This window comes from Nerophis lumbriciformis, linkage group LG09 (genome assembly GCF_033978685.3).
Source record: "Nerophis lumbriciformis linkage group LG09, RoL_Nlum_v2.1, whole genome shotgun sequence".
Lineage (NCBI taxonomy): Eukaryota > Metazoa > Chordata > Actinopteri > Syngnathiformes > Syngnathidae > Nerophis > Nerophis lumbriciformis.
The window spans coordinates 28,497,563-28,525,000 of NC_084556.2; the positions used below are offsets into that span (position 1 = coordinate 28,497,563).

Sequence of the window (27,438 nt, forward strand, 5' to 3'; positions counted from 1 at the left end):
CTAATTATTTTCTACTATTATGTCTGATTTTAATAATTCGTTTTTTGCCCTTTAAGCCCTCCTGTGTCCTGGGGCTTAAATACTAAGTTTGTAAACAATAACGAAAACGAGAAAATATTTTTAAAAGTAAAAAATATTACTTTTTTTTTTTAATCATTATTGCAACAACACGTCATCAGTACGGTAAAACTAACGCGTCTCATGATGCGCGTCCAAACCCAGCTCACTGGGTTTGGACCTTGTTCTATACTACTTGCTATTGTTGTGTGAATGCTCCAGCATTCGCACATATGATATTCTACACCAAAAAACAATCTATGTATTATAATTATTCCACCGCAAAACTTTGGCGCACTCCACGGCCCACAGTTTTCATCCGATCGGAACGGTTCAACTTTTTTTTCTTTTTTTTTAAAATCCTAAATTACCCAATATTCCCGGTTTTCCGGGTAATTTTTCCCTTTGGAAATGAATTAACCGTTTTTTGAACTTGCACAATTACCACATTTCTCTGGACAATCAAACTGCCGTTTTCCAAGTTTAAAAAAAATTCCAGGAAATCCCAGAACTCCCGGTTTTCCAGAGCTCTATTTTCACCTCTTCCTGGAAAGTTTTCACAGTCCACTATTTTCAACTGTTTTTGACTATTTCACCTTCAAAACATTAATCTTAATTGGGAGAACAAAACAACAATTTTTCTTTTTGTACAAATTCCCGTTTTTTTCGAAATTCCAGGAATTCCGAATTTAATTTCAAACTGTTACGTCAACATTTTTCAATCGTTTTTTAAAATTCCAACACCAACCCATTCATATCATCTAGGAGAATTGTTGTATTGCCCATATAAAATAAAATATTTTTTTTCCCGTAAATCCTAAATTACTAGGAAATTCCCATTCAAACGAATGGACGTATTCATGGTTATACATTGCCCAAAATTCTCAAAATGTGGCGCCATTTGTGAGAAAGTTAGCATGCTAACAATCCTGGCTAAGTTTTTTTGCTAATTGGGTATGTTTAAACCTAAAAATCATGGTTTGTGATAGCCGGTTGACCAAATAAAGCCAGCACGTTAACTATTAGCATACTTGTGAGAACATTAGTATTTTATGATAGCTTTTTTTGCTAATTGTGTATGTTTAAACCTAAAAATCATGGTTTGTTAAAATCAAAGAGCCATCGAGCAAGTATGCTAACAGTTATCATGCGTAAGCACGCTATCTGTTAGCATACTTGTGAGAACGTTAGTTTTTTTTTGCTAATTTGTATGTTTAAACCTGAAAATCATGGTTTGTGGTACTCAGTGCTGTCATGCAAGTATGGTAACAGTTAACGTGCGTTCACTGTTTGTGAACTCAGTTTCAGGTCAGTGTCAGCTCTTCAACATTCAAACACTGTCGACATTGAAATGATTCCAACAGTCTTTCTACATCCAATCAGCATTTCAGTTCAGCTTCAGTATTCACACGCAATTCCTACCGGAATTGCAAATTCCAGTTACTTTTGATATTTCTATCGATCAACCCATCTTTGTTTACATTCAAAAACTCTAAATTACAGTTAGCGGTTACCATATCTTCCTACAGTGTGTAAAGTAGCATGTTTAGCTATTCTCCATTCTCCAGTGATATTGCTACTTGTAAAAAACAGTTTATTTGCTGACATGGAGGTGAGGATTATTGACTTGAGAGTGACTTTGCACTGTGGGGGGACATTAGTCGCTAGCAAGACTGCTACATTGCATTGAGGACGCGCTTGTTTGCTTCTCTTTGGCAAATTTGACTGGCTGTGTTATCTAGCTCCAAGGTCGCTAAACAGAGCCAGTCTGCAGGTGTATACACACACGCATCCACGGAAAATACATGCCACACACACAGGTATCCCACATCCCACATCCCACGCCTTTGACCCTTCACCCATCGTGGTGTGATGAAAAATGGAGCAGCACCCCTAGTGGTTAGTGTTGTCCCAATACCAATATGTTGGTACCGGTACTTGTACTAAAACATTTTCGATACTTTTCGGTACTTTTCGATACTTTTCTAAATAAAGGAGACCACAAAAAATTGCATTATTGGCTTTCTTTTAACAAAAAATCTTACAGTACATTAAACATATGGTTCTTATTGCAATTATCCTTAAATAAAATAGTGAACATACAAGACAACTTGTCTTTTAGTAGTAAGTAATCAAACAAAGGCTCCTAATTTAGTCTGCGGACATATACAGTAACATATTGTGTCATTTTCCATTCTATTATTTTGTAAAAAATGATGAGGGACAAGTGGTAGGAAATTAATTATTAATCTACTTGTTCATTTACTGTTAATATCTGCTTACTTTCTCTTTTAACATGTTCTATTTACACTTCTGTTAAAATGTAATAATCACTTTTTCTTCTGTTGTTTGATACTTTACATTAGTTTTGGATGATACCACAAATCTGGTTATCAATCCGATACCAAGTAGTTACAGGATCATACATTGGTCATATTCAAAGTCCTCATGTGTCCAGGGACATATTTCCTGAGTTTATAAACATAATATACATTAAAAAAAAATGAAAGAAGATGTTGTGATGCCAAAAAATATCGACGTAATCATAGTAGTATCGACTAGATTCGCTCCTGTACTTGGTATTATTGCAGTGGATGCCAAGTGTAGATCCACCAATGGCGTTTGTTTACATTTTGATGCCGGTGAGCTACGATGTGTAGTGAAGCATGTTTAGCTATTTCTCGTCCTGCAGGGATGATACTTGTAAGAAATGTACTTTATTTGTCGCCATGGAGACCAGGATTACTGATTTAAAAGTAACTAAAACACCACCGACTGGGGCTGGACTTTAACCGCCAGCTAGCTAGCCATGTCTTAAAGCATCTCTTCCTGAGGGCGTTTCAGTGTTATAACTTCACCTTTATCGTCAGTTTTTAAGCCATAATGCGTCCGTTCTCCCTTTTCTGTCTACACACTACGTCTGCTTCTAAGTACTCCGTGAATGTGTGCTACCAAACATGCTCGTAAACCAGCAATGACACGACGTGACGACGACAGGGGCGCGGGGGGGTGGCGGACTGGTACTTTTCAGAGTAACGAATATGATTCATTAGTATCGCGGTACTATACTAAAACCGGTATGGCCCTACTAGTTGCTAGCAGCTTCAGGCCGGATGCCCGCCCTCTACCCCTTGTTGCGAATCTCAAGAGCCAATCCATGTCCCGAAGCTACGGATCTGACTTGCTAACTTACCTTACCCGCCTTGTTCAAAAATGCTAGAACTCTTCACCTTGGAGACCTGCTGTGGATATTGGTATACAGCAGTGGCGATTGCATTAAGACCGCAAGGGAAGCTCAGCTTCCACTAAAATATAAAAAAGTGATTAAATATGTACTTATATGTTTATATTTCATGACTAAATTTGCGCTAGAATGCGTTCAAATTTTGTTCAGAATCTTCTACTTTCTCAACAACTGGCACGATTTACTCCTCATTAATTGTGGTAGCGTCACGGTGCTTTAAACAGTGTTGAAGTCGAGTGTTCATTGCCTTCAATGGGGTAACAGAGTGGGTTGTTCCACTGCAGCCAAACTAGACAATCATTGGATAAATGCTTGGCTTTGTTCCGCCCACAGACACCAAGCCTCTCTGGAAGTGAATGAGAAGTGGGGTCAGACTCGGCTGGCCTTCCTCAAAATGATGGGATATGTCTAAGGCTGAATCCCTTTTTGGAGTAACAGCAAAATGAGTGAATTAGCGATCTTGAAATACAAACCACTGCCAGAGCATTGTTCAAGTTTCATTTTGTTGGCCTTGTTGATACGGAAAAAATGTTCAATCGTTTAAGTCAGTGGTCTCCAACCACCGCGGCCCAGTACCGGTGCGTGGACCGAATGGTACCGGGCCGCACAAAAAAAAATTATTTATTTATTTATTTATTTATTTTTATTAAATCAACATAAAAAACACAATGTATACGTTATATATCAATATAGATCAACACAGTCTGCAGGGATACACTCCGTAAGCACACATGATTGTATTTCTTTATGACAAAGAAAATAAATAAATAAAATACCATAGCATTTCTTTGAAGTACATTAAATTGAATATGGGTTGAAAAGAATTTGCAAATCATTGTATTCCGTTTATATTTACATCCAACACAATTTCCCAACTCATATGGAAAAGGGGTTTGTACTTTAACTTAATTAACCTTAATAAATGCAGCAGTATAATGTCAAAAACCAACTGTGGAGAGGGGCGTGGTTCGCGCGTTCCCTGCGGGCGGGGTGTGTGCGGAGGCCGGCCATGAAGCAGCAGACAGGTGAGTGGATGACTCAGCTGGAACGAGTTATCTAATCACCTGTTCCTTTATTAAGCAGCGTCGGAGACTATGAGGCGGAGGGACCTGGAAAGCAGATGAAAAGCCACGGAAGAGTGCTGAAAAGCCGAAAAGAGAGACATTGTGAGGAGGAGGAGAGCTGAAAAGCCGACAGAGACTTGTGTGAGAATATAATTAAAAGAATTGTAAAACGCCAACCCAAAGTGTTGTGCCCTTTCCTGTGGTCCCAGAAGAACCCGAGACAGAGACGTCTTCACAGTGGCACCCAACAAGGCGAACCACAGAAATGTCGACAACATCCCCGCTGGAGGCGCTGGGCATGCAGTATGCAAACTTGCGCTGCGCCATACTGGAGCGGGTCGGCAGCAGCCCCGAAGACCATCGCCGGAAGTTCCGGGCCATGATGTTGGGGCCAGGGGACCGGCCCTTCGTACTGGCATTTCAACTTTGAGACGCAGCAACCCGTTGGCTCCAGCCAAACGGACTGGACCCAAAAATGCTGGAGGCCATCGTCCTGGAGCGATTCGTGGAGGCAATCCCGGCCAGGACCTCCGCGTGGGTACGGTACCACAGCCCCCCAGACGTCAAAGCTGCGGTGAAACTGGCGGAGGAACACCTGGCGGTACAGAGGGAGACAACAACCAAAACGGCCAAGGGACCCACCCCAGCACCCCGCCGACGACTCGCCCCGCTCTGGGGGGGGTGGAGGGAGAGTCTCCGCAGTGGCAACCAAGCCAGCCTGAGCCACCCGGAATCACCGAACAGGTTCACCACACGGACATAAAAAAAAAATACGCACCCACACACACCCAGAGACAGACGACAAGGGGGGGAACACGGGGTCATAATATGTCTATGGTTTGTGCATTTCAGGGTACCGACACTGCGGGGAGAGGGCTTCCCTCGCAGATGGCACCTCAAACCCCAGGGCCGGTGTGCTGGAGGTGCGGACGGCCCGGGCACGTGCGCCGGGAGTGCTCCCTGATGGAGGTGGGGCAGGTGTTGCGGGTTGTCGGGCCTCCAGCACCCGCCCCCAATCAGGGGGAGACGTACTGTGGTAAGGGTACAAGGGGGTACATATCGGGCGCTGGTGGATTCGGGCTGCAAACAGTCCATGATCCACCAAAACCTGGTTTGGCCCGGGGCGTTGAGGCAGGCGACACGGGTGAAAATTAGGTGTATTCATGGGGATGTGCACGAGTACCCTATGGTGCCTGTGGAAATTATATACAAGGAACAAAAGCATATGGTTAAGGTTGCCGTAAGCGCGCAACTTACGCACCCCGTAATTCTAGGGACGAATTGGCCGGGATTTAACCATTTGGTGACACAATGTGTGGGGTTGCGTTCACGGACAGTCGGCGAGGGGAGTATCCGCGCGGTTCTCAGCGGCGACGCGGCTTCATCCGGTGCTGCCGAGCGGGAACCGGTGGGGGCTTCGCGGGAGGCCCCCCCGGCCCCCCATGGCAACCTACTGAGGACTTTCCCCTCGAGCAGTCCCGTGATGAAACCTTGCACGAGGCCTGGGACCAGGTGGATTATATTGACGGTCAGCTGGTGCGCCCAGGGAAAGCGCGGGTATTCCCCTATTTTTCAATTATTAGGGATAGATTATACAGAGTGGGCCGTGACACTCAAACCGGGGAGGAACACACCCAGTTGTTGGTGCCAAAACACCGCCGGGAAATGGTTTTCCAGGCGGCGCATTTTAATCCCATGTCTGGCCACTTAGGGTATAATAAAACACTTAATCGGGTAATGGTCCGACTCTATTGGCCAGGCCTCCGGGCAGACGTGCGCCGTTGGTGCGCTGCCTGCCCGGAATGCCAGCTGGTGAACCCAGCGGCCAACCCAAAGGCGCCCTTGCGCCCATTACCGCTCATGGAGGTCCCGTTCGAAAGAATTGGGATGGACCTCATCGGACCATTTCACCCGAGCACACGGGGATACCGCTTTGTGTTAGTCCTGGTGGATTACGCAACGCGTTATCCCGAAGCAGTACCTTTGCGCGCCATCTCTGCCAAGAGTTTTGCGCAAGCGCTGTTTCAGGTCATCTCCCGAGTTGGAATCCCGAAAGAGATTCTGACTGACCAAGGCACGTCCTTTATGTCGCGCACGATAAAGGAACTCTACGGATTACTGGGAATCAAAGCGATCCGCAACAGTGTATACCATCCGCAAACGGATGGGCTGGTGGAGAGATTAAATAAAACGCTGAAAACCATGATCCGTAAGTTTACGCACGAGGACAAACAGAATTGGGATAAATGGTTGGACCCCCTAATGTTTGCGATGCGGGAGGTACCCCAGGCCTCCGTTGGTTTTGCACCTTTTGAGTTGTTGTACGGCCGGAGGCCTCGCGGAGTGCTGGACGTCATTAAAGAAAGCTGGGAGAAGGGTCCAAGCTCCAGCAAGAATGAAATTCAATACGTCATGGACATGCGAGCAAAACTCCACAAGGTGGGGCACTTGTCACGTGAGAATTTGCTCCGTGCCCAAGAACGTCAGCGGCGCACGTATAACAGGGGGACCCAACTACGCAAATTCACACCGGGAGAAAAAGTACTTGTATTGCTTCCAACCTCAAACTCCAAATTACTTGCAAAGTGGCAGGGACCCTTTGAGGTCGCACGGCAAGTGGGTGATGTCGATTATGAGGTACGGCGCTCGGACCGACGCGGAGACACTCAGATCTACCATTTGAACCTGCTGAAGGCATGGAAAGAGGCGGAGCCTGTTTCCATGGTGACAGTAGTGGGGGAGGAGGATGAGTTGGGGCCGGAGATCCCGCGCTCTGGCCCGGCCCCCCGGCTGTCCTGTGACGACCAGCTCACATCAGCGCAGAGGGCGGATGTGGCTGAGTTACAGCGGTGTTTCTCTGATGTGTTCTCCTCGCGGCCCGGTCGCACGGATCTCATCCGACATCATATTGAGACCAGCCCGGGGGTTACGGTGCGGTCTCGGCCATATCGGCTTCCCGAACACAAACGCAAAGTAGTTCGGGAGGAATTAAAAACCATGCTTGAGTTGGGGGTGATAGAAGAATCCCACAGCGCGTGGTGCAGTCCCATTGTTCTGGTTGGGAAGAAGGATGGGACTGTGCGGTTCTGTGTGGATTACCGCAGGGTGAATGAACAATCACGGTTTGACGCGTACCCAATGCCTCGGGTCGACGAGCTCCTGGATCGGCTAGGCACTGCTCAATTTTTCACGACACTGGATTTGACCAAGGGCTACTGGCAGATTCCCTTGTCACCAGAGTCCCGAGAAAAAACGACCTTTTGCACTCCGGACGGTTTGTACCAATTTGTGACACTTCCGTTTGGCTTGTTCGGTGCGCCCGCCACGTTCCAGCGTCTCATGGACCGAGTGCTGCGCCCCCACGCTGCATACGCGGCTGCCTACCTGGATGATGTCATCATCCAGAGTAGCAGCTGGGAACAACACGTGCGGCGGGTGGGGGCGGTGCTCGAGTCCCTGAGGCGGGCAGGGCTCACCGCCAACCCGGCGAAGTGCGCGGTTGGCCGGAGGGAGGTACAGTATCTGGGGTACCACTTGGGAGGGGGACAGGTGCGACCGCAGGTAGACAAAACAGCGGCAATCGCGGCCTGTCCACCCCCCAAGACAAAAAAAGAGGTGAGGCAGTTTTTGGGACTGGCGGGCTATTACCGGCGGTTCATTCCCCGGTTTGCTGACTTAACCGGCCCACTGACTGACCTCACCCGAAAGGGTGCTCCAGAACTGGTCCAGTGGACGGAGCAATGCCAGCGGGGGTTTGAGAAGGTAAAAACAGCACTCCGGTGCTGCACATGCCTAATTTTGACATCCCTTTCTGTCTGCAGGCGGACGCGTCGGGCCGGGGACTGGGGGCGGTGCTGTCTCAGCGGGTGGGGGACGTCGACCGCCCCGTGCTGTATATCAGCCGGAAACTCTTGGACCGGGAGGCAAGGTACAGCACGGTGGAGAGGGAGTGCCTTGCCATCCGGTGGGCGGTCGGGGCCCTCCGCTACTACCTGTTGGGGCGTGCCTTCAGTCTCTGCTCAGACCACAAACCTCTCCAGTGGCTCCACCACATGAAGGACGCCAACGCACGGATCACCCGGTGGTATCTGGCATTACAGCCCTATAACTTCCGGGTGGTCCACAGGCCGGGCGCGCAGATGGCCGTGGCCGATTTTCTCTCTCGGCCCGCTATAAGGGGTGGGGGGGAGTGAGCGCGGCCGGACGGCTGCCCGGCCTCAAATCTGGCGGTGGAGGCATGTGGAGAGGGGTGTGGTTCGCGCGTTCCCTGCGGGCGGGGTGTGTGCGGAGGCCGGCCATGAAGCAGCAGACAGGTGAGTGGATGACTCAGCTGGAACGAGTTATCTAATCACCTGTTCCTTTATTAAGCAGCGTCGGAGACCATGAGGCGGAGGGACCCGGAAAGCAGATGAAAAGCCACGGAAGAGTGCTGAAAAGCCGAAAAGAGAGACATTGTGAGGAGGAGGAGAGCTGAAAAGCCGACAGAGACTTGTGTGAGAATATAATTAAAAGAATTGTAAAACGCCAACCAAAAGTGTTGTGCCCTTTCCTATGGTCCCAGAAGAACCCGAGACAGAGACGTCTTCACACCAACATTTTCACAGCCATCTCAAAAACGTTTTTAATCTTGGATTAAAATATGCAATTTTAGGTGTGTCAAAAATGTCAACATGTGACTGAAGAGTTTAAATGACAGACTGGGACCGTGCTGCCGATCAAGTGTGAGCAGCAACAGATGTTGGGGACTGTGTTAACATGCTTTGTGCAGCATGTGTGGAATTAATGAGCGTGGGTTTGTGAATGTGAGTGTCTTTTAATGGCGTCCTCGAAGACTTGACTATTGCAGATAGTGACTGTGGAACAACACCATTCACAGCAGGCAGATGGAGAGCTCTATTGACGGAAACCAAGAATAGGCAAATTAATGGGATCCTTATCAGCGAAACTTACAGCCTCAGGTGTTGGTTGGTGCCTCTGATGAATGTGTTTTATTGGCTGTGCCCTATGGAGTGTTTAACTGGCTTTACCATTAAAGCTTAATGTGGGGCTCCTCTTTGACCTTGGTGACAGGCATCCTGTCACTGGATGTGTAAATATCTAAAGAGACCTGAAAATAAACGCCTGCATGGTCATATTTCAATTTTAACATATATGTGCATGGAGTATATGAATGGTCACATGACATGGGGTTGGGGAAGCCATCGTATGTGTGTTACCAGTGCTGTGTTGTGACAGTGTAGTCTCATGCATCATGCAGTGACGTTGATAGCTTTGCAACAGCATCCTTAGGTGAACCCTCGCGTCACAGCTTTCGTCTGCGGAATATTTCTTTCTGCAGGGATCACACGGCACAGAGCAAGAGGGTAGAACTTTACAATCTGCAGCAAGCTAAACATAATGCTTAAGATGGCATACCATTTTAATGAGGGGAAGGAAGTCAGACGCTTTGTTTTTTAAATGAAACAACCTGGCAGACATGTTGGTTAGGGGTGGGCATTTTACAAAATTTTCCTCATCGATCATTAACAATCAATTGATCATTAATTAAACTTTTGCTTTTATGCCAGTGCTGTATTGGTCATAATGATCAAGTCAAGGGTTGTACAATAAAGACAATATGAATTACAGTGGAACCTCTGTTTTAGGAACTTAATTGGCTCTTGCACATAGTTCGTAAACCGAAAAGTTTTTATAGTGACGGCAGAGTTACCCACAAGAATCAATGTAAACAAGAATAATTGGTACTAACCTCGACAAAAGGCCCTATTGCAGTAAATAAACGGCACACTTTGAAGACACTATTAATGTGTGTGTGTGTATATATATATATATATATATATATATATATACTGTATCAAACCAACATAACAATGAGGTAATGGCTTAAAGGGGAACATTATCACCAGACCTATGTAAGCGTCAATATATACCTTGATGTTGCAGAAAAAAGACCATATATTTTTTTAACCGATTTCCGAACTCTAAATGGGTGAATTTTGGCGAATTAAACGCCTTTTTATTATTCGCTCTCGGAGCGATGACGTCACAACGTGACGTCACATCGGGAAGCAAAACGCCATTTTCTCAAACACCGAGTCAAATCAGCTCTGTTATTTTCCGTTTTTTCGACTGTTTTCCGTACCTTGGAGACATCATGCCTCGTCGGTGTGTTGTCGGAGGGTGTAACAACACGAACAGGGACGGATTCAAGTTGCACCAGTGGCCCAAAGATGCAAAAGTGGCAAGAAATTGGACGTTTGTTCCGCACACTTTACCGACGAAAGCTATGCTACGACAGAGATGGCAAGAATGTGTGGATATCCTGCGACACTCAAAGCAGATGCATTTCCAACGATAAAGTCAAAGAAATCTGCCGCCAGACCCCCAGGAAAAGAGAGCGGATGAGGGTATGTCTACAGAAGATATTAATTGATGAAAACTGGGCTGTCTGCACTCTCAAAGTGCATGTTGTTGCCAAATGTATTTCATATGCTGTAAACCTAGTTCATAGTTGTTAGTTTCCTTTAATGCCAAACAAACACATACCAATCGTTGGTTAGAAGGCGATCGCCGAATTCGTCCTCGCTTTCTCCCGTGTCGCTGGCTGTCGTGTCGTTTTCGTCGGTTTCGCTTGCATACGGTTCAAACCGATATGGCTCAATAGCTAGCTGAAAAAAACTTTGAAAAATAAAATAAGCCACTGGGAACTGATTTTTAATGGTTTTAACCCTTCTGAAATTGTGATAATGTTCCCCTTTAACAATCTCTCTTTTATCCAAACAACACAACAATACTAGAATTTGCATTTCCGTCAGTGTATGCCCTATGTGCGCAGGCCGCCAAACCGCCAATACGCGTGAGCGGAACTGAAATGCTTGATTGTCCAGGGTGAGTGGATGGTGGAACGGTTCGAATCGTTTGAGAAATGTGGGATATGGAGAGGTTTGTATATTGACCATTCATTTTCAATGGGAGGAAATTCCTGGTAATCAGGGAATTTTGAGAAACGGGAAACATGCTGGCTTGAATGTCCAGGGTGAGCAGAGTGTGTGGATGTTGGAACGGTTCAAATTGGATGAGAAATGTGGGATATGCAGTCCATTGTATATTTCCTATTCATTGTCAACAGGGAGAACATTTCCGGGAATTTTGGGAAAGGCTAAATAAGAGACAATAGTAGTTTTTGTTTTTGTTTACTTATTTATTTATTTTGCGCTATTGACTTTATTATATATTTTGTATATAATAAAAGGGTCAGATTACAGTTGTGATTAAAAATGTAAACATTTAATGATTGTGTGGCCAATTATGTCCTGTAAGTACTTGCTATTGAATGGATTAAAACCAAAATGTGTTGTATCGCCCAAAACAGCGGAAGAATATGTCTTCATCCATTTTAACAGAAGTGTAGATAGTTTAGTGCGTATTACACAAGTATTTACACGGTATTAACAGTAAATTACCAGAAAGACTAATGATGGTTTTGAGGAAACAATATAAGTGCAAATGATGCTATATGTTACCACATAAATCAGCGGCTAAATTCAGAGGTTTTTTAAAAAAAAAAAAGTTTTGAAATGTTTTGTTTATCATTTATACACAAAATAATATATTGTTTTAGGCCATATCACCCATCCCTAATGCTGTTCGAAGGCGCCGTCCCATAGCTGACATCGTGTTGTTCTTCTTAGAACCACAAATTAGTTAACACTGAATCAAAAGCACATCTGCTAGTATTCTACACGCCATTTGTCAAAACAATCAATTTCACACAATCAACTGCATTTCTAACAGTAAATTAATCAATTATTTTTCATTCCTAATTTGGCTTCAGCAAATTGCTACATTTTCGTGAGGATTGTTAGCAGTGGGCCACAAATCAATCAATCAATTCCTGGTGGTGCATCATGGGAAATCACAAATATATACCGCAAATGACAGTTTAGATTTCAAATAATGAACAGTCATAGTAGAGTAGGGTTGCAACGATAAGTCGACATAATTATAAAAAATAATCGACAAAGATTTGCTATTGTCAACGTTTTAACTGATAGACAACAGAATTGTTCATGGATATACTTTTATTACTTAAATAGTTGCTGCTAAATAACCTGAACAATACTGGATGAAAAATACTTTTTGTACTAAATGTAATGTTTACAAGACGTCTTGCACTTTAAGTCTGTTGTTTTATTTTTCACTGAAGTTGTTTACTTTATGTAATAAAATAAAACCATTCATTTATTAGTGCCGTGTTTTTCCAGACTATAGAGCACACCAGTATTGAAGACGCGCACACCAAAATGTAGAAGAAAAAAATATTTTTACATAAATTAGCCTCACCAGACTATAAGCTGCAGATATACACCAGTACAAACGATTTTGTAAATATTTATTTACATACCTTAATTGTTTCCAAATGGTGCCTGTAACACGGCAGTAAAACAGCTAATCAAACAAAACAGAAGTCATTGTCATGGACTCCATAAGTCCACGGTGACGTTTTGATGAATTTACAAAACTGAAACAATACAAAAAGAATGCCATTGCAAGTTAATATTACTAACACAGATACTTGTAAATGTGTTAGCATATTTGCTAATGCTAACAACACTAGCCTGATTACATTACGATAGCACGTACAAATATGCATAAAAACACTCCTACAGACATCACACATGGGACGGTTTAGTAAGTATAAATTGTTTTAGTTGTATTGTAAAACTTACAAACATTGCTTGGAGAAATTAAGCATCCTTTCGAGTAAAAAACGTCATGGACGGTTATACTTTGGGTTCAAGGCATGAAACAGGAAGTCCATTTTCAACCCGCAGCACCCACAGTGAGCGAACTCGTCAAAAAGATGGCGCCATAGCACGAACAATAACACACATTTTAAGTGCGTCTGTCGGTGTAATATGAACTATTTGTTGAATACAAAAGCTTATGGCCGTCCACAAAAAAATAATAATAAATTAGCCACACTGTTTTTTAAGAGGCAGGGTTCAAAGCTTTGGGGAAAAGCAGCGGCTTACAGTCCAGAAAATAGAGTAATATATGTTTCTTTTGTTACCATTTAATTTACTAAAATAGGTTTTAAAATCCAGTTGAAATCAAGAAGGGTACTCAACGTCAAATAATTGTTTGACTAGTCAAGTAAGTATCATAATCCTACAATAATTTCTTGTAGCCCTATAGTAGAGTTTGAAAAATTAAGGAAAGTGACCAAACCTCCACTTCTGAAACACTCACAGTGGGATGCCATGCGGGGGACAGCCTCGGTGGGAGTGTGGTGTTTTTTGGCTTTAGGCATCAAAGCAGCCCACTGTGTAGCTCACCTCGTCCAAGAGAAAAATGAGAAAAGAGAGATGCAATCTGGTCCATTAGAACACAAAGATACACAACGAAACGAGCAATGCAACAGTGAAAGAACAGAATTAGACTTGTACCAATGATACTGTCACATTAATATGAAAAAACGTGGTAGTTGTAGGGCGAATTGCTGCAAGAGAACAAACTCAGTTTTGATTAATGGTCTAAAACATGTCCAGGTGAACTTAGAAGCCAGTTTAAGTCTTTGTCAGGTCACCTCTTAGTCATTTTGCTACTTCCAAATAAGTCTCTATGATGCAAAGTTTCTGCTCAATGCTCTTTTTTTCCTTTTGTTCACACTGAGCTCTACTGGCAAGCACCGGCATGTCCTGTGTTTGACCTTGCATTATTAAAACAAAATGTTAAGTACCGGTAATGTAAAAAAACACAATGTTTCTTTTTTTGGTGTGAAAACAGTACATGTATTTTTGTTCGCTTGTCACAGTCATGGATAGAAATGCTGGTCCCACAAAAAAAAAAAAAAGAGTGATTACTTGATTCTTCTCATTTTTCTTCACGAAGCAGCACGGTGTCAGGAGCGATTAGGAGAACGATGGAGGAGAAGCAGCCCTCGGGGTCATTCATGAGGCAGTCCGTGACAAGATACTAAGCAGTTTAAACAGTTGACTTTCGGGTTATCCTTTCAGAAAAAAAAAGACTGTGTAATCCTTATAACAAGTGTATCCTCAGCTGTGACCAGTCACTGAAAAACATAACGTCACAGCTTGAACTTGTGCTACTCTTTTTTTTTTTTTTTCTTCTTGTGTTTGTGTTGCTGCAAGCTTTTTTTAATTTTGTCTTGTTTCTGGTCCTGATTCTTAGGTCCACTTACAAAAAAACATGATGAGTCTACAATGAACAGACCGAGGGATGAAGGTATTTATTGCACTTCTTTTTTTTTTTTTGCTTTTTACATTTCCTTGTGCTTTGCTATAATTGTTTTCTCGCATACCAAGTGTGTCAGAAAAGAAAAGTTCCACTTCCATATTTTGAACATCTTGATACCATCCCCACTGGTGACCCCCAGGGAGGTTGCTTCTTCTTGGCCAGGAAATGTCAAATGCTCAGGTCAGGGGGTCTCTTTTTGTGCACTCAGGGCCCTATTCTCCAGTTTGCGCTTAAATGTTTTTTTAAGTTAAGCTTATTCGTATTCTCTCATTCAGACTGCGAACAGGCCCATGAAAAATAGTACCGTATCAATCCAGGCAGTGTTTGTCATGCGAATGTGTGTTACAATGGTAATGTATTGTGTGTATGCACGCTACAAAAGCCTCTTCTTCCTGGCTGCATGTGAATAATATTCTGTAGATGAAACTTTATATACTTGGTATTATTATATCCACCTTGATGTTGTTTGTGATGTTCAGAGTTGTGTTTAGTACAAATCTTTGTGAAGCCGTGACACATCAGAGGGGCTTGACAGCTGTTTGTGTTGGTGTGCTTGCACAGGGGAGCGTAACAGTTTGATAGCAACTTTTAGAAAATCAATCCAATCAATTGATGTAGACGTTACATTTTAAATATATTTTCGGTAACACTTTAGTATGGGGAACATATTCACCATTAATTAGTTGCTTATTAAAGTAACAAAGACTAATTTTAGAGTTATTTGGATACTAGGGGAACATGTTAGGGTTAGGGTTACGGTAAGGGTTAGGGTTAGGCTTAGGTTTAGGGTTACTAATAAGCAGTCATTCTGAGGTTATTGAGGGAAGACTCTTAGTTAATGGCTTACTGGTTGTATAATAGAATAAGGCATTAATAAGTACTTAATAATGACTAATCAAGAGCCAATATGTTACTAATTTGCATGTTAATAAGCAACTAATTAATGGCAAATATGTGTTCCCCATACTAAAGTGTTACCTTATTTTCTATTAAAGACATATAGTTCAACAATGAATTGAACGTCCATTAGTACCAGGAAGTTCAAACACAGCAGCTGTATGTTCCGATGTGCATTTTATTTTTGATTGCTAATTCAGGGTGGCATTATGTTTTTTTATCCTTGCCTCAATGGATGTTTCCAGGTATCGTTGGTCCTTTTCTGGAAGGTTCTCTTATCATTTCATTATGTGTGGTGTACACTGCATGCACATTTTAAGTTCAATATAATGTTTTTACCTTCCAGGGGCGCTGGACTTAGTTCTGCTTTAGAGGCGCGTAAGAACAAAAGTACTTAGGTCAGTGGGAGAATACACAGGACGCCCACGTTTAAGAGTTGCTCCACCCAATGTGTGCATCGACAGACATAAGGAGGGATGATGTTTAATAAGAAATTATCGAATTGGAGCCTACTATCGAATCCTCTTATCGAACCGATTACTTGTCAATTCTCTTATCGAGTCCAGATAGGTTGTTGTATATGGAAAAAAACCACACAATACTTGGTTTAACAAATCACTTCACATTCTCTACTGCTAGGCGACTATAGTATTACCATATCTGAGTTATTGTGCAGAAATGTGGGGAAATAACTACAAATGTGTGCTACGTTCGTTAACTGTGTGACAAAAAAAATTAATTAGACTGATACATAATGTTGGATGTAGAGAACATTCAAACACTTTATTAATTGAGTCAAAAATATTAAAGTTCGATGATTTGGTAAAATTGCAAACAGCTAAAATGATGTGGAATTAAATGATGGAATGGATTAAGTAAAGAAGTTAAACATTGTACTGATATGGTCCAGTTTAAGAGGTTGTTCAAATGAATAGTGCTTACAAAGTACAAAGAAGAAGAATTATAAGAAATACTTTCAACCTTATTGAAAATAAGATGTTCTTCATCTCAGTATATTAATAATGACTGAATTAATTAATTACATATTACAAAACTGTTGTATATACTAATTCACAGATATTTTATTATAAAAAGGTCTGTAAATGATGTATATATTTGTAAACGCTAAGAAATGGGAAAGGGGTAGGATTAAATACGCTTTACTTCTTCCTACTCCTGTAAAGTGAAATGATATGAAACTGTGATGTATTATACTGTAAGTGTGTTCATGTTCCAAATAAACTAAAGAAATAAAGAAATCACTAGTTTATTAGACAGACTTGCAAACTCTGTTGTGGTGTAGGCTACAAGATAACATTAACGTTATCAGACACATACAAAAAGGCTCACGTTAACGTTACCGTTAGCCACTGACTATGCTTAGGTAACGTTAGTCTAGCTAACATTACTGCAGTCCTGGTTGACATAAGAGGTAGCGTTACTACAAGTGAGCAGATATGGATTTAACCGGCAACAGTTAACATTAGTTACTCACCGGCATCACCGCCACTGTAGCTGGGACTTGGGCAGCTGGCAGAAGAAAAGGGCCGTTCTTTGTCATCTCTGCCGCTGCTTCAACACGTGTCGAAGACACGACACGCTTGTTGTGCTTCCCCCCCTTACACGAGAGCGAAGCCTGGCAATAATTGCATATTGCCGCTTCCTCGTTTTTTTTGGTGAAATGAAGCCGTGCCTTGGAGCGCTTTTTCCGGTCCATTTTTTTCCTGCTTTCCCCATCTGCGCCTAATGACTGACCTACGTGACGTCATTTCTTGTGATGTCCCACGGGGCATTTCTTGTCGGGACGGGATTCGTTCCCAGGGATTCAAATAAAGAACCAATTATTTTTCTTTACTATAGTGGTCTCGATAACGGGTACCGGTTCTCAAAAAGGGATTCGAGTCCGAGGACTCGGTTGTTTTCTTCTCGAACAACCGGGAAAACCGGTTTCGAGCATCAGCCCTAGACATAAGTCATGTGCGGGGAAAACTGTGCATTATTTTCAAATTTGAAATGTTATCTTTTTCATGGATTTCAATGACATTCACCAGTTACTTTATTGGTAAACTTGTTTTGCAGCCAGAAAGATTAGAACATCCATTAAACATATAGGAAAAAAGTAAAATCCTAAACATGCAATAGAAAGACCTGCCACACTACAAGCGATACAAACATTTGGCAAGTGAATTTAGGTCAGCATAGACAACAAAAGCAACGTAAGCAAAAAAAAAAACACCGTTTATTTAGTTCTGTTATGGCAAGTGTTAGTAAAACTCCATGTTTCATGATTTTCACACAACCAAGACAAAAAGGAGTCATGGAAAAGTCTGTCTTATTAGTAATGAGCCCACCTTCATTCCTGACTTAAACACTTTTGCTTAACTTACGCGGAGTGGACGTGTCAGCAGGCTGGCTGGGGGACACGAATAAGAGAAACTTCCAGCATGTAAAAAAAACAAAAAACATTTAAGAATAGGCCCCCTAATAGAGTAGCTGGTTGACTATCTCAACCTGAGGTAAGAATTCACAATGCAATGTCGCCTCACATGATGTAGAGTCCTGGAACTTTTCTGACACACTTTTTATTCAAGTTTAAAGGGGAAATTGATTTTTTGGGGAATTTTGCCTATCATTCACAATCCTTATGTAAGACGAGCACGCATATGTTTTTTTTAGTTTTTTTGAATGCATTCTGACTAGTAAATAAATGCGAGCATAAGCCTACGGGGTCGCTGTATTCTGCCTATAAAGCACAAAAAAAACCATTCAAACACTTCCATCAAGGTTACGTACTGTACATGCTGTAAGTATAGGGCTTGAAAATGAGAACAAACAAACATAATTATACATTACTTATTGTACGTCTGCTTTCACTGCGCTGCCGGTTGTTGATATTTTCCCGTTGGTATGAAGAATGACTCATAACCCTCACAGAGGGTTAAAAAAAAAAAGGTGAGTGCAAACCAGTGTCATTTGCGTGTCTTTCTCGCCAGCTCCAGGTCTAAATTGGCTGTCAAAGTGTACCAACTTCTCAGTTAATATCCACATAATTTTACTGTCTTTTCCTGGCTTGCTGTCTTTTGTCTTGTCTTGTCTAAACTTTTTTGGAAGCCTCTTTCTTTGCGCTGTCCTCTAAATCTAATCATCAGACATGGAATTGATTAGCTGGACTCTCGACTCTATTGACACAATCTTTTCGACGAGGAAAAGAGGTTCTGCGGAGCTTGGCTGCCCTGATGGAACAATTGCTGTGGGGTACGTGAGAGATTCCTGGGAGAAATGGAGAATCATGTGCCTCTCAGTCCTTTCCATCGAGGACGTGGAAGACACCTACCTATTTGGAACCATGATCGCGGGGCACCAGCTGATTGGGCTGGGCATTGCTCTGGTGTATCATAAAATTTGTAAGACGATGGCAGCTACTCAAGGAGCCCAAAGGCTGTTCGTCGCAATGGACGGATTGGGCAGGATTTCTGAACTGAATCGCAAGATGGGTCACATCATGGAGAAGCTTGCTGTAAAGGAAGGTTTGGACATGAGAGCCAGCATGGACAAATATAACAGACAAGTCATTGTAATGCCTGCTCGAGGAAAAGCAAAAATCCTTATCTACGATTTGACCCCCCGAATGGCCTTGAGACAAGAACAGGCTGTTCTGTAATCATCCCCTGAGGAATTTCAAAGATGGACGCTTTTGACCTCTCTCCCTCCTTCCCTCCTCAACGACACCTGGGAATCAATCTTTGCTTGCATTGCATGCAGAACGACTCTGGGCTTATGAACCTTACTTCACTTCACTCAAAGACAATGGGCATATATACAAACACACTCCCCACCCCCATCCAACACCCCTCACCACCACCGCTTAATTCCTCTTCGGGGTAATGGACGGCTAGTAGCGCTTTATAGCAGCAGGCCGGCCACCAGGGCCCCAATCCCCCCCCGACCTCTATTGCGAGTTGTTGTAAATATATGTAACATGTTTGTGTGCTATGCTAAATGAGGTTTTTTCCCTTGGACTCAGTCTGGACCCCCTCCCGAGGGTCCAGCCTTAGACTGATATTTTTTACTTTTCCCCCCTTTCCCAATATCACCTTTTTCCCACGGTGGAGGCGATAGAACACTTTCCACCACCGGCTTAATTTGAGACACGTGGACCACAGGATGTCGCTTGCCGAGGGTGGGAGAGCCAGTTTAACAGCTAACAAACTGGGTTGATTAAGGAGATGATGGGAAAGGGACCAACAAAACGGGGTGCTAATTTTTTAGACGCTACCTGGAGGCTGAGGTCCTTAGCGAGTAACATGACCTTTTGTCCAGGCTGGTAAGAAGGGGCCGGGATACGGTGTCTGTTGGCGCTGCGACACATCCTTTGATGCGTTAACTAGGGCCGTACGAGCGGCTCTCCACACCCTCTGACACCTTTTGATGTGGGCCCTGGTAGAAGGTACCCCGATCTCGAGTTCCTGCTCGGGAAACATAGGGGGTTGATAGCCCAAAGAACACTCAAAAGAGGACATACCGGTGGCGGAGCTCTTCATAGCGTTGTAGGAGTACTCTACCCATGGGATGAACTTGCTCCAGGACGAGGGCTGACGTTGGGCAACGCAGAGAAGCATAGACTCCAGACTTTGATTGGCACTTTCGGCCTGTCCATTGCTTTGGGGGTGATATCCTGAGGTGAGGCTGACCGAGGCCCCGATCCCCTTACAAAATGTTCTCCATACCTTAGAGGTGAACTGAGGACCGCGGTCGGATACGATGTCCATAGGAATCCCATGTTGTTTTACGACATGTATGTGAGAAGATCCACCGTTTCGGAGGAGGAAGGCAACTTGCGGAGGGGTATGAAGTGGGCGGCCTTAGAAAAACAGTCGACAATGGTGAGTATAGTGTTATTACCTCTTGAGACGGGGAAACCAGTGACGAAGTCCAAAGCTATGTGCGACCATGGGCGAGCAGGAATCGATAGTGGGCGTAGCAGGCCAGCCGGGGGTCGGTGTTGCGGTTTATTGCGGGCACAAGTGGAACAGGCAGTGATAAACTCTCGAGTGTCGGCAGCCAAGGATGGCCACCAAAAACGTCTTCGGACAAAGGATACTGTTCGTTGGAACCCGGGATGGCAGGAAAACAGACTAGAGTGAGCCCAATCCAGGTCTTGGGACCGAAGTTCTCTGTGAACGAACAGCTTGCTAGCGGTCCGCCCCCAGGTCCAGGACGAGCCTGCAGAGCTTTCTTCACCTGGTCTTCAATTCTCCAGGTTACCATTCCCACAGTACGAGCTGGTGGCAGAATGGTCTCAGGGATGGGCGGACAAATGTTCTCAGCCATGTGCACTCCAGACAACGCGTCTGCCTTCTAGTTTTTGGATCCTGGTCTGTAAGACAAGACGTAGTCGAAGCGGGAAAAAAAACTGTTGCCACCTTGCCTGTCGATTGTTGATTTGTCGCGCTGACCGAATGGCGAGAAGGTTGCTATGGTCAGTAAGGATTTGGAACTGGTGCCTAGCTCCCTCTAACCAGTGTCTCCACTCCAATAAAGCCTCGTGGACGGACAGCAGCTCCCTGTTACCAGCATCGTAGATTAGTTCAGCCGGGGACAGCCGCCTGGAGAAAAATGCACAGGGGTGAATCAAGTTATCAATCTTAGATCTCTGAGAAAGTATAGCTCCAATCCCTGAGTCAGAAGCATCCACCTCCACTAAAAATGGACAGTCCCAATCAGGATGGATGAGGACAGGTGCAGAGATGACGCTGGTCTTGAGTCCTCTAAAAGCACTGTCGACCTCAGGTGACCACAAAAAATGTACCTTAGATGAGGTGAGAGCGTTTAGGGGTGCTGCAATAAGACTGAAATTCCGAATGAATCTTCTATAGAATCCCGCGAAACCCAGAAATCCTCTGAGTTCTGTCTTAGATGTAGGTTGTGTGCGGGGGCGTGTACTGGCATGCTGCCAGACAGAGAGTGTGATCTTGCTGCAGGAGAAACTTGGGTTCGAATCCGCACCGCAACATTAGGACTGTGAATTATAGCTAAAATTTCAAAAGCAGTTCCCCTTTAAAGTTTTTCCACCCTAATGTATTACTCCTACATACTCAAACATCTGTTGTGCTTCATTTAGCAAAACGCTGTCGTTTTGAAGTGAGCTACCGGTACTTTGTTTTCATTTCCTAAACTGGCGGGATGCAACAGTAAATGTCAATATGGCGTCATTCATCACACTTTTATTTAATATGTTCCATTGTTGTTTGCATAATCTCGTGATTGCTTCACATTTTCAAGTTTCCTCTCCTCAAGAGAATTCCTGACTACAGTTTGGTGATGCAGACAAATACATCTGTTCTCCGACGGGAGCACAGACTTTCGTAAAACAAAGCATTATCAACACATTAAGCGCTTTACATTTACATTTGTCTATTAGTTGTTGCTTGTGCATTTTCTTTGCACAAATGTGCACTTGAGTGCAATTGCCCTCATAGTTTGCACTAAAAATGGAGCAAAAGATCCATGCAGGATTTCAAGTATGAATGAAAAGGGACAGCGGGGGTAGAATGAACACCAATAGAGCACAATGTGAAACGACTGGGTCGCATAGTGATGCGGGTGTGGTTCTCCCAAGGATGCAGACGGCTTCGGACACAGCTTGCAGGTAGGAAAATGATTTATTTAAAATATAAATCATTCGATGAACAAACAAAAGACGTGCAAATAGCAAAAGGCAAAAACAAAAGGACTACCGTGGGAGCTAGCAGGCAAAATGGCATAGCGTGAAAAGCTAGCGGGAATCAAAATTGTCGTCATCAGTTGTGTAAGAACAAACTAGGAAGCCAGACCGAGTGAGGCCAGGGCAAAGACAAAATAGCCCTCTGATTAGCGCCCGGGCAACAGGTGCGCGTCCCGGACACTAACCAGAGGCAGGTGTATACAATCTGCCGTCATGGCAACAGAAATAAACGAAACTCAAGGTGCTGAAAACACATGTGACTCAAACATAAACAAACTATGATCCGGGCAGCGGATCGTAACAGTACCCCCCCCTTAAAGGACAGATTCCAGATGTCCCTTGACACGAAATAAAACTAGAACCCAAAAAACAAGAAACAGTTCAAGAGTCCAGGGAGGGTGGAGGGAGGATTTGGTGGTGGGTCGCCAGGCCACATGTCCCCGAATCCACCGGGGAAGAGTCAGGTGGCGGTGGCGAGTGGAACGCCGCTGCCGCAGGCGAGGCGGGCGACCACGGAAAGGCCACATTCATGGCTGCCGAGAAGGTGGGCGTGAGTGGCGCCAGAAGTTCAGCAGCCGCAGAGTTCTAAGTCTATGTCTCGGGTGTCGCTGCTGTTTGCGCCACAGGCGTCCATACAGAAACCTCAGAGAGCGCCGCTTGCGCAGCCAGACCACTCGAGGTCGCTGAGACGACGATGAGGGCGAGGAAGGTGGCGGCATCCTGGAAAAGCCCACCGGAGACGAGGAGAGAGCAGACTGCGCCGTGGAAGCAGGAGGAGTCGTCGTCGCCGTGGAGGCAGGAGGAGACGTCGTCGCCGTGGAGGCAGGGGGAGACGTCGTCGCCGTGGAGGCAGGAGGAGACGTCGTCGCCGTGGAGGCAGGAGGAGACGTCGTCGCCGTGGAGGCAGGTGCAGGTTCTGGTACCAGCCGTGGAGCAGGTGCAGGTTCTGGTACCAGCCGTGGAGCCGGCGCTGGTGTGGGTACCAGCCGTGGAGCCGGCGCTGGTGTGGGTACCAGCCGTGGAGCCGGCGCTGGTGTGGGTACCAGCCGTGGAGCCGGCGCTGGTGTGGGAACCAGCCTTGGAGCCGGCGCTGGTGTGAGAACCAGCCTTGGAGCCGGCGCTGGTGTGGGAACCAGCCTTGGAGCCGGCGCTGGTGTGGGAACCAGCCTTGGAGCCGGCGCTGGTGTGGGAACCAGCCGAGGAACTTGGCATGGTGGAGCTTGGCGTGGTGGAGGTACAGGAGACGAAGCTTGGTGTGTCAGCCGAGGTGCAGGAACCGGTGCTAGCCGAGGTGCAGCTGGAGGTGGCCTAGCTGGCGGTTGTGGCTTAGCAGGCCAAAGGACTGGTGGCGGTGGCCGTGCAGGAGGTTGCGGCTTAGCACGCCGAAAGACTGGTGGCGAGGGCCGTGCAGGAGGTTGCGGCTTAGCACGCTGAAGTTGTGCCACCGCACTAGCACAGTTCCCAGTACTAGCCCCCCCCTCAAGACGCGGATACCAGACGCGCTCTTTGCGGTTTGGAACCGTCTTCAAGGGTGGGTGGGGGGAGGTAAAGAGGGGGGTATACTCCTCCTCTTTAAATTGTCCAAATTGTCTATTCTCACCCCCCACTTGAGTTTGGGTGAGAGAACAGGGGGAGAAAATATGTGCAGTGAGCGGAGCAATAGTCACTGGGGGCGGAACCAAAGTCACTGGAGGTGGAGTTTGAAAATCAGAATGTGACTGACTAGACTTACACTTAATAAAAATGTCCTGATAATGTCTTATCTTAGAATGAAAGTCATTTGGTATTGGCTGACAGAAAGAATTAGAAGATGGAAAAAAAAATTCTTGCTCAATGACGTCATCGGAAGTGGGCGGAGTTACCTCTTCGGGGGGCGCCAATGAAATGACGTCATTGTTGCAACTGTCCATGTGACTTACAGCCCAATCAGAGAACTGTTTGGCGAAGTGGTCGATGGGGTTGCCAAACATCTGAGGAGGGGAAGTTTGAGCTGCATGTAGCTTGCTTCGGTCCGGGGGAGGAGTTTGCAGGAGCGGCGCGTCTTGGCGGCGAGGGAAAGACCTTCTGGCCGGCTTCCGTCTTCGCTGACGCGTCCCGTACTGCGGGGGTGTGGCGATGTCCTCGGGCCAAACGGAGTGGATTGGGACCAGCTTTCCGTTGGGACCCCATATCAGGTCCTGGCGCTCCGAGGAGGAATAGCGAAGAGTTTCCGCCTCCATCGCTCGCAACACCTCCCACGTACCTTCGTCGAACTCCTCGATGGCCGGTGCGGGAGAATTGTCTTCTGCTGGCTTCCTACTGAAACGACTGGGTCGCATAGTGATGCGGGTGTGGTTCTCCCAAGGATGCAGACGGCTTCGGACACAGCTTGCAGGTAGGAAAATGATTTATTTAAAATATAAATCATTCGATGAACAAACAAAAGACGTGCAAATAGCAAAAGGCAAGAACAAAAGGACTACCGTGGGAGCTAGCAGGCAAAATGGCATAGCGTGAAAAGCTAGCGGGAATCAAAGTTGTCGTCATCAGTTGTATAAGAACAAACTAGGAAGCCAGACCGAGTGAGGCCAGGGCAAAGACAAAATAGCCCTCTGATTAGCGCCCGGGCAACAGGTGCGCGTCCCGGACACTAACCAGAGGCAGGTGTATACAATCTGCCGTCATGGCAACAGAAATAAACGAAACTCAAGGTGCTGAAAACACATGTGACTCAAACATAAACAAACTATGATCCGGGCAGCGGATCGTAACACAATGATAGGGAGAATAAAAGGAAAAAACAGTTATAATAAAGACAGGAGCATGATGAGATGACATTTATAGAGCTTTAGAAGTGATATAGATGTAGAGAAAGAGAGGGGAGAGGCTAGATGAGCACCCGACTGGTAAAGCTTGACATTTATGTCCACACATCAGATGGCTCAGAAGAGGTTGGGAAGGCCAGAATTCCCGAGTTAATTGGAGTGGAGTCCAGAAAAGTCAGATTTAAAAGTGTTTTTCAAAGGGATGAGTTTAGCTACAGAACACCGAAGTGCTGAATCGGGCTTAGCAGTGAAATAAAAATATATTTTTTTCAATTTTGCGTTGAGGTTGGCAGTTTTTGGAGGGAGGATACAGTAGTCTGGTCTTTGTGTGTGTTCTGATGATCCAGTATCAATGACATCACCTATGATGCACCCTTCTGTGTGTAATCTCTCACTCTGCAGTAAACAACTTTTATTTTGTATTATGAATGCCATAAGATAATCATGACCCTTCTGTCACCTTGGAACATGTGCTTTTTAATTGCACACATTAGACAATTGTTATTTTTGAGATTACCTACTTGAATTCAAAAAGCCCCCAAACTATGTTGAAGGGGGGCAAAAAAAAAAGGACAGGTGTTGAAATACTGTGAAAAAGGATTTCTTATTGAAGTCTACTTAGACCCCTTTGCCTCATCTACCCTTCATTAAAGTATTATAGTTATGCATTAGCTTTTTATCTTTTCTTCCCAAATAAATGGATTTTTAGTGCCATTTAGTTTCAGGCAGATATTTCGTTTTGAACTGTTCCTTTTTTTTGTCAGTCATTCAGTCATTTTCTTTTTTATGTTATTGCCGCTGCGAAGTGATAAAAACAATGACAAGACAATAAACATAAATGTAATTACAATATAATAAAACAATCCCTCAAATGTGTGTCTGTTTGAATATGAATTTAAAAAAAGATGTGGTTGATTAGCTGTAAGTCAAACCAGGGTTCGTACTCTGTTCCAAAAAGTTAGACGGAAACTGAATCGTATGAAAAGCGAAGCAATTTTTGCCATAGTAAATAACACCTAAACATATTACCAAAAAGTACTGCAGCGTCTACCAAGACGTTGTAAGGAACCCTCAAACAATAACAAGTCTACCTGTCATCTATACTCAGCTACAATTGGCGCTGAGCCTTGTTGTGTTCGCAGACAATCGAAATTCACAAACATCCATACCCATAAGTGCCGTTTAATACATTACACTTGATAGAGAATAATTGTAGTTGCTCATGCAGAACACGGTGCGAAATAAATATACTGTAAATGACAAGTGGAATAAGTAAATGACATCGCTTTTACCTTCTCTTCTTAGCAAAGTGCTGAGAGTATGGAGAAAAAGGTACTTCCCGTACATTCTGTTGAGATTGGCGATGCTGATACCACCTTGTTATTTTGTTATGAGTTATTGCTTGAATTCAAGTAGTGTTTGTCATCTTCTTTATCAAAGTGCTGCCAATCCCAAATTTTTTTGGCCCCATGGCGACCTATTTTAAAGACACACGCAATAAAAAAAAAAGCTGAGACTGAGCCACCAGCGTTACAGTTTCTTTTTTTTATGTGCTCGACTCAGTTTAATTGCTTCTTGGACGGAGCTCGTAACCCAAAATACTTTCATCTCAAATCAAGGTTCCCTTCTGTATTTTGATTACAGTTAAGGTGCATTGATAACATAACATGTAGATTGTTACTAGAACTGCTTTAGTACGATGGCATAAGATGGCATACAATCCCAGCAGAAATGGAAGACTGTAGGCAGGAACTCAAAAGGCACTTTTGTTTTGTTTTTATTACAAAACATCGTCAAAACATGTCAAGACACCTCTTCTCAAACCAATCACACACTTACGGCTTTAAATAAAAGTGGTACATCTGGTCTGACTGCAGTAATAATGTATATAACAAATGTCTTACAGTACAATTATGTTTTTTCAAATATGTTTTGTAATGTAATTTGTAATGTTTCTGCCTAAATAAATAAATACATTTGTGTGGCAGGCTGAAATATTGTGTATATTCTTTTTTTAACATGTTCTGGTTGATAGTCCTTAAAATCCAGAATATCTAACAGGCTGAAAATTACAATTTGTTAATAAATAGAGAAGGTTAAGACATTGCCATGCAGCTACATGAAGAACATTAACTTGTACAACAAGTGATGTACAGAATATCAGAAGCATTTATTCCGGTAGAAATATAACATTCAACATTACCAAAAATCTTTAAACCACGACTTTAACAATCCACAATTTTTGTTATTAATGCATGAAACTGGTATCTAAACACGGAAGGGCAGCTCCTCTCCTCTGAATGCAAGTGCTTCTACAGAAGAAATACAAATATGTATTCTTACAAAATACAAAGTCTGGCAAGAAACCAACACACTGCAGGTCCTTTT

The 27,438-nt window shown here is 44.2% G+C and overlaps 1 protein-coding gene across 1 annotated transcript in view; it reads left to right on the forward strand.

The window, feature by feature from the left end:
- Positions 1–27,438, forward strand: part of nlgn2b (neuroligin 2b) — a 296,270-nt gene that overhangs the window by 192,814 nt on the left and 76,018 nt on the right. The window contains exon 3 of the mRNA XM_061962056.2: positions 14,560–14,613. Within this exon, the coding sequence (XP_061818040.1) occupies positions 14,560–14,613 (54 nt within the window). The remainder of the gene's footprint in view (positions 1–14,559; positions 14,614–27,438) is intronic.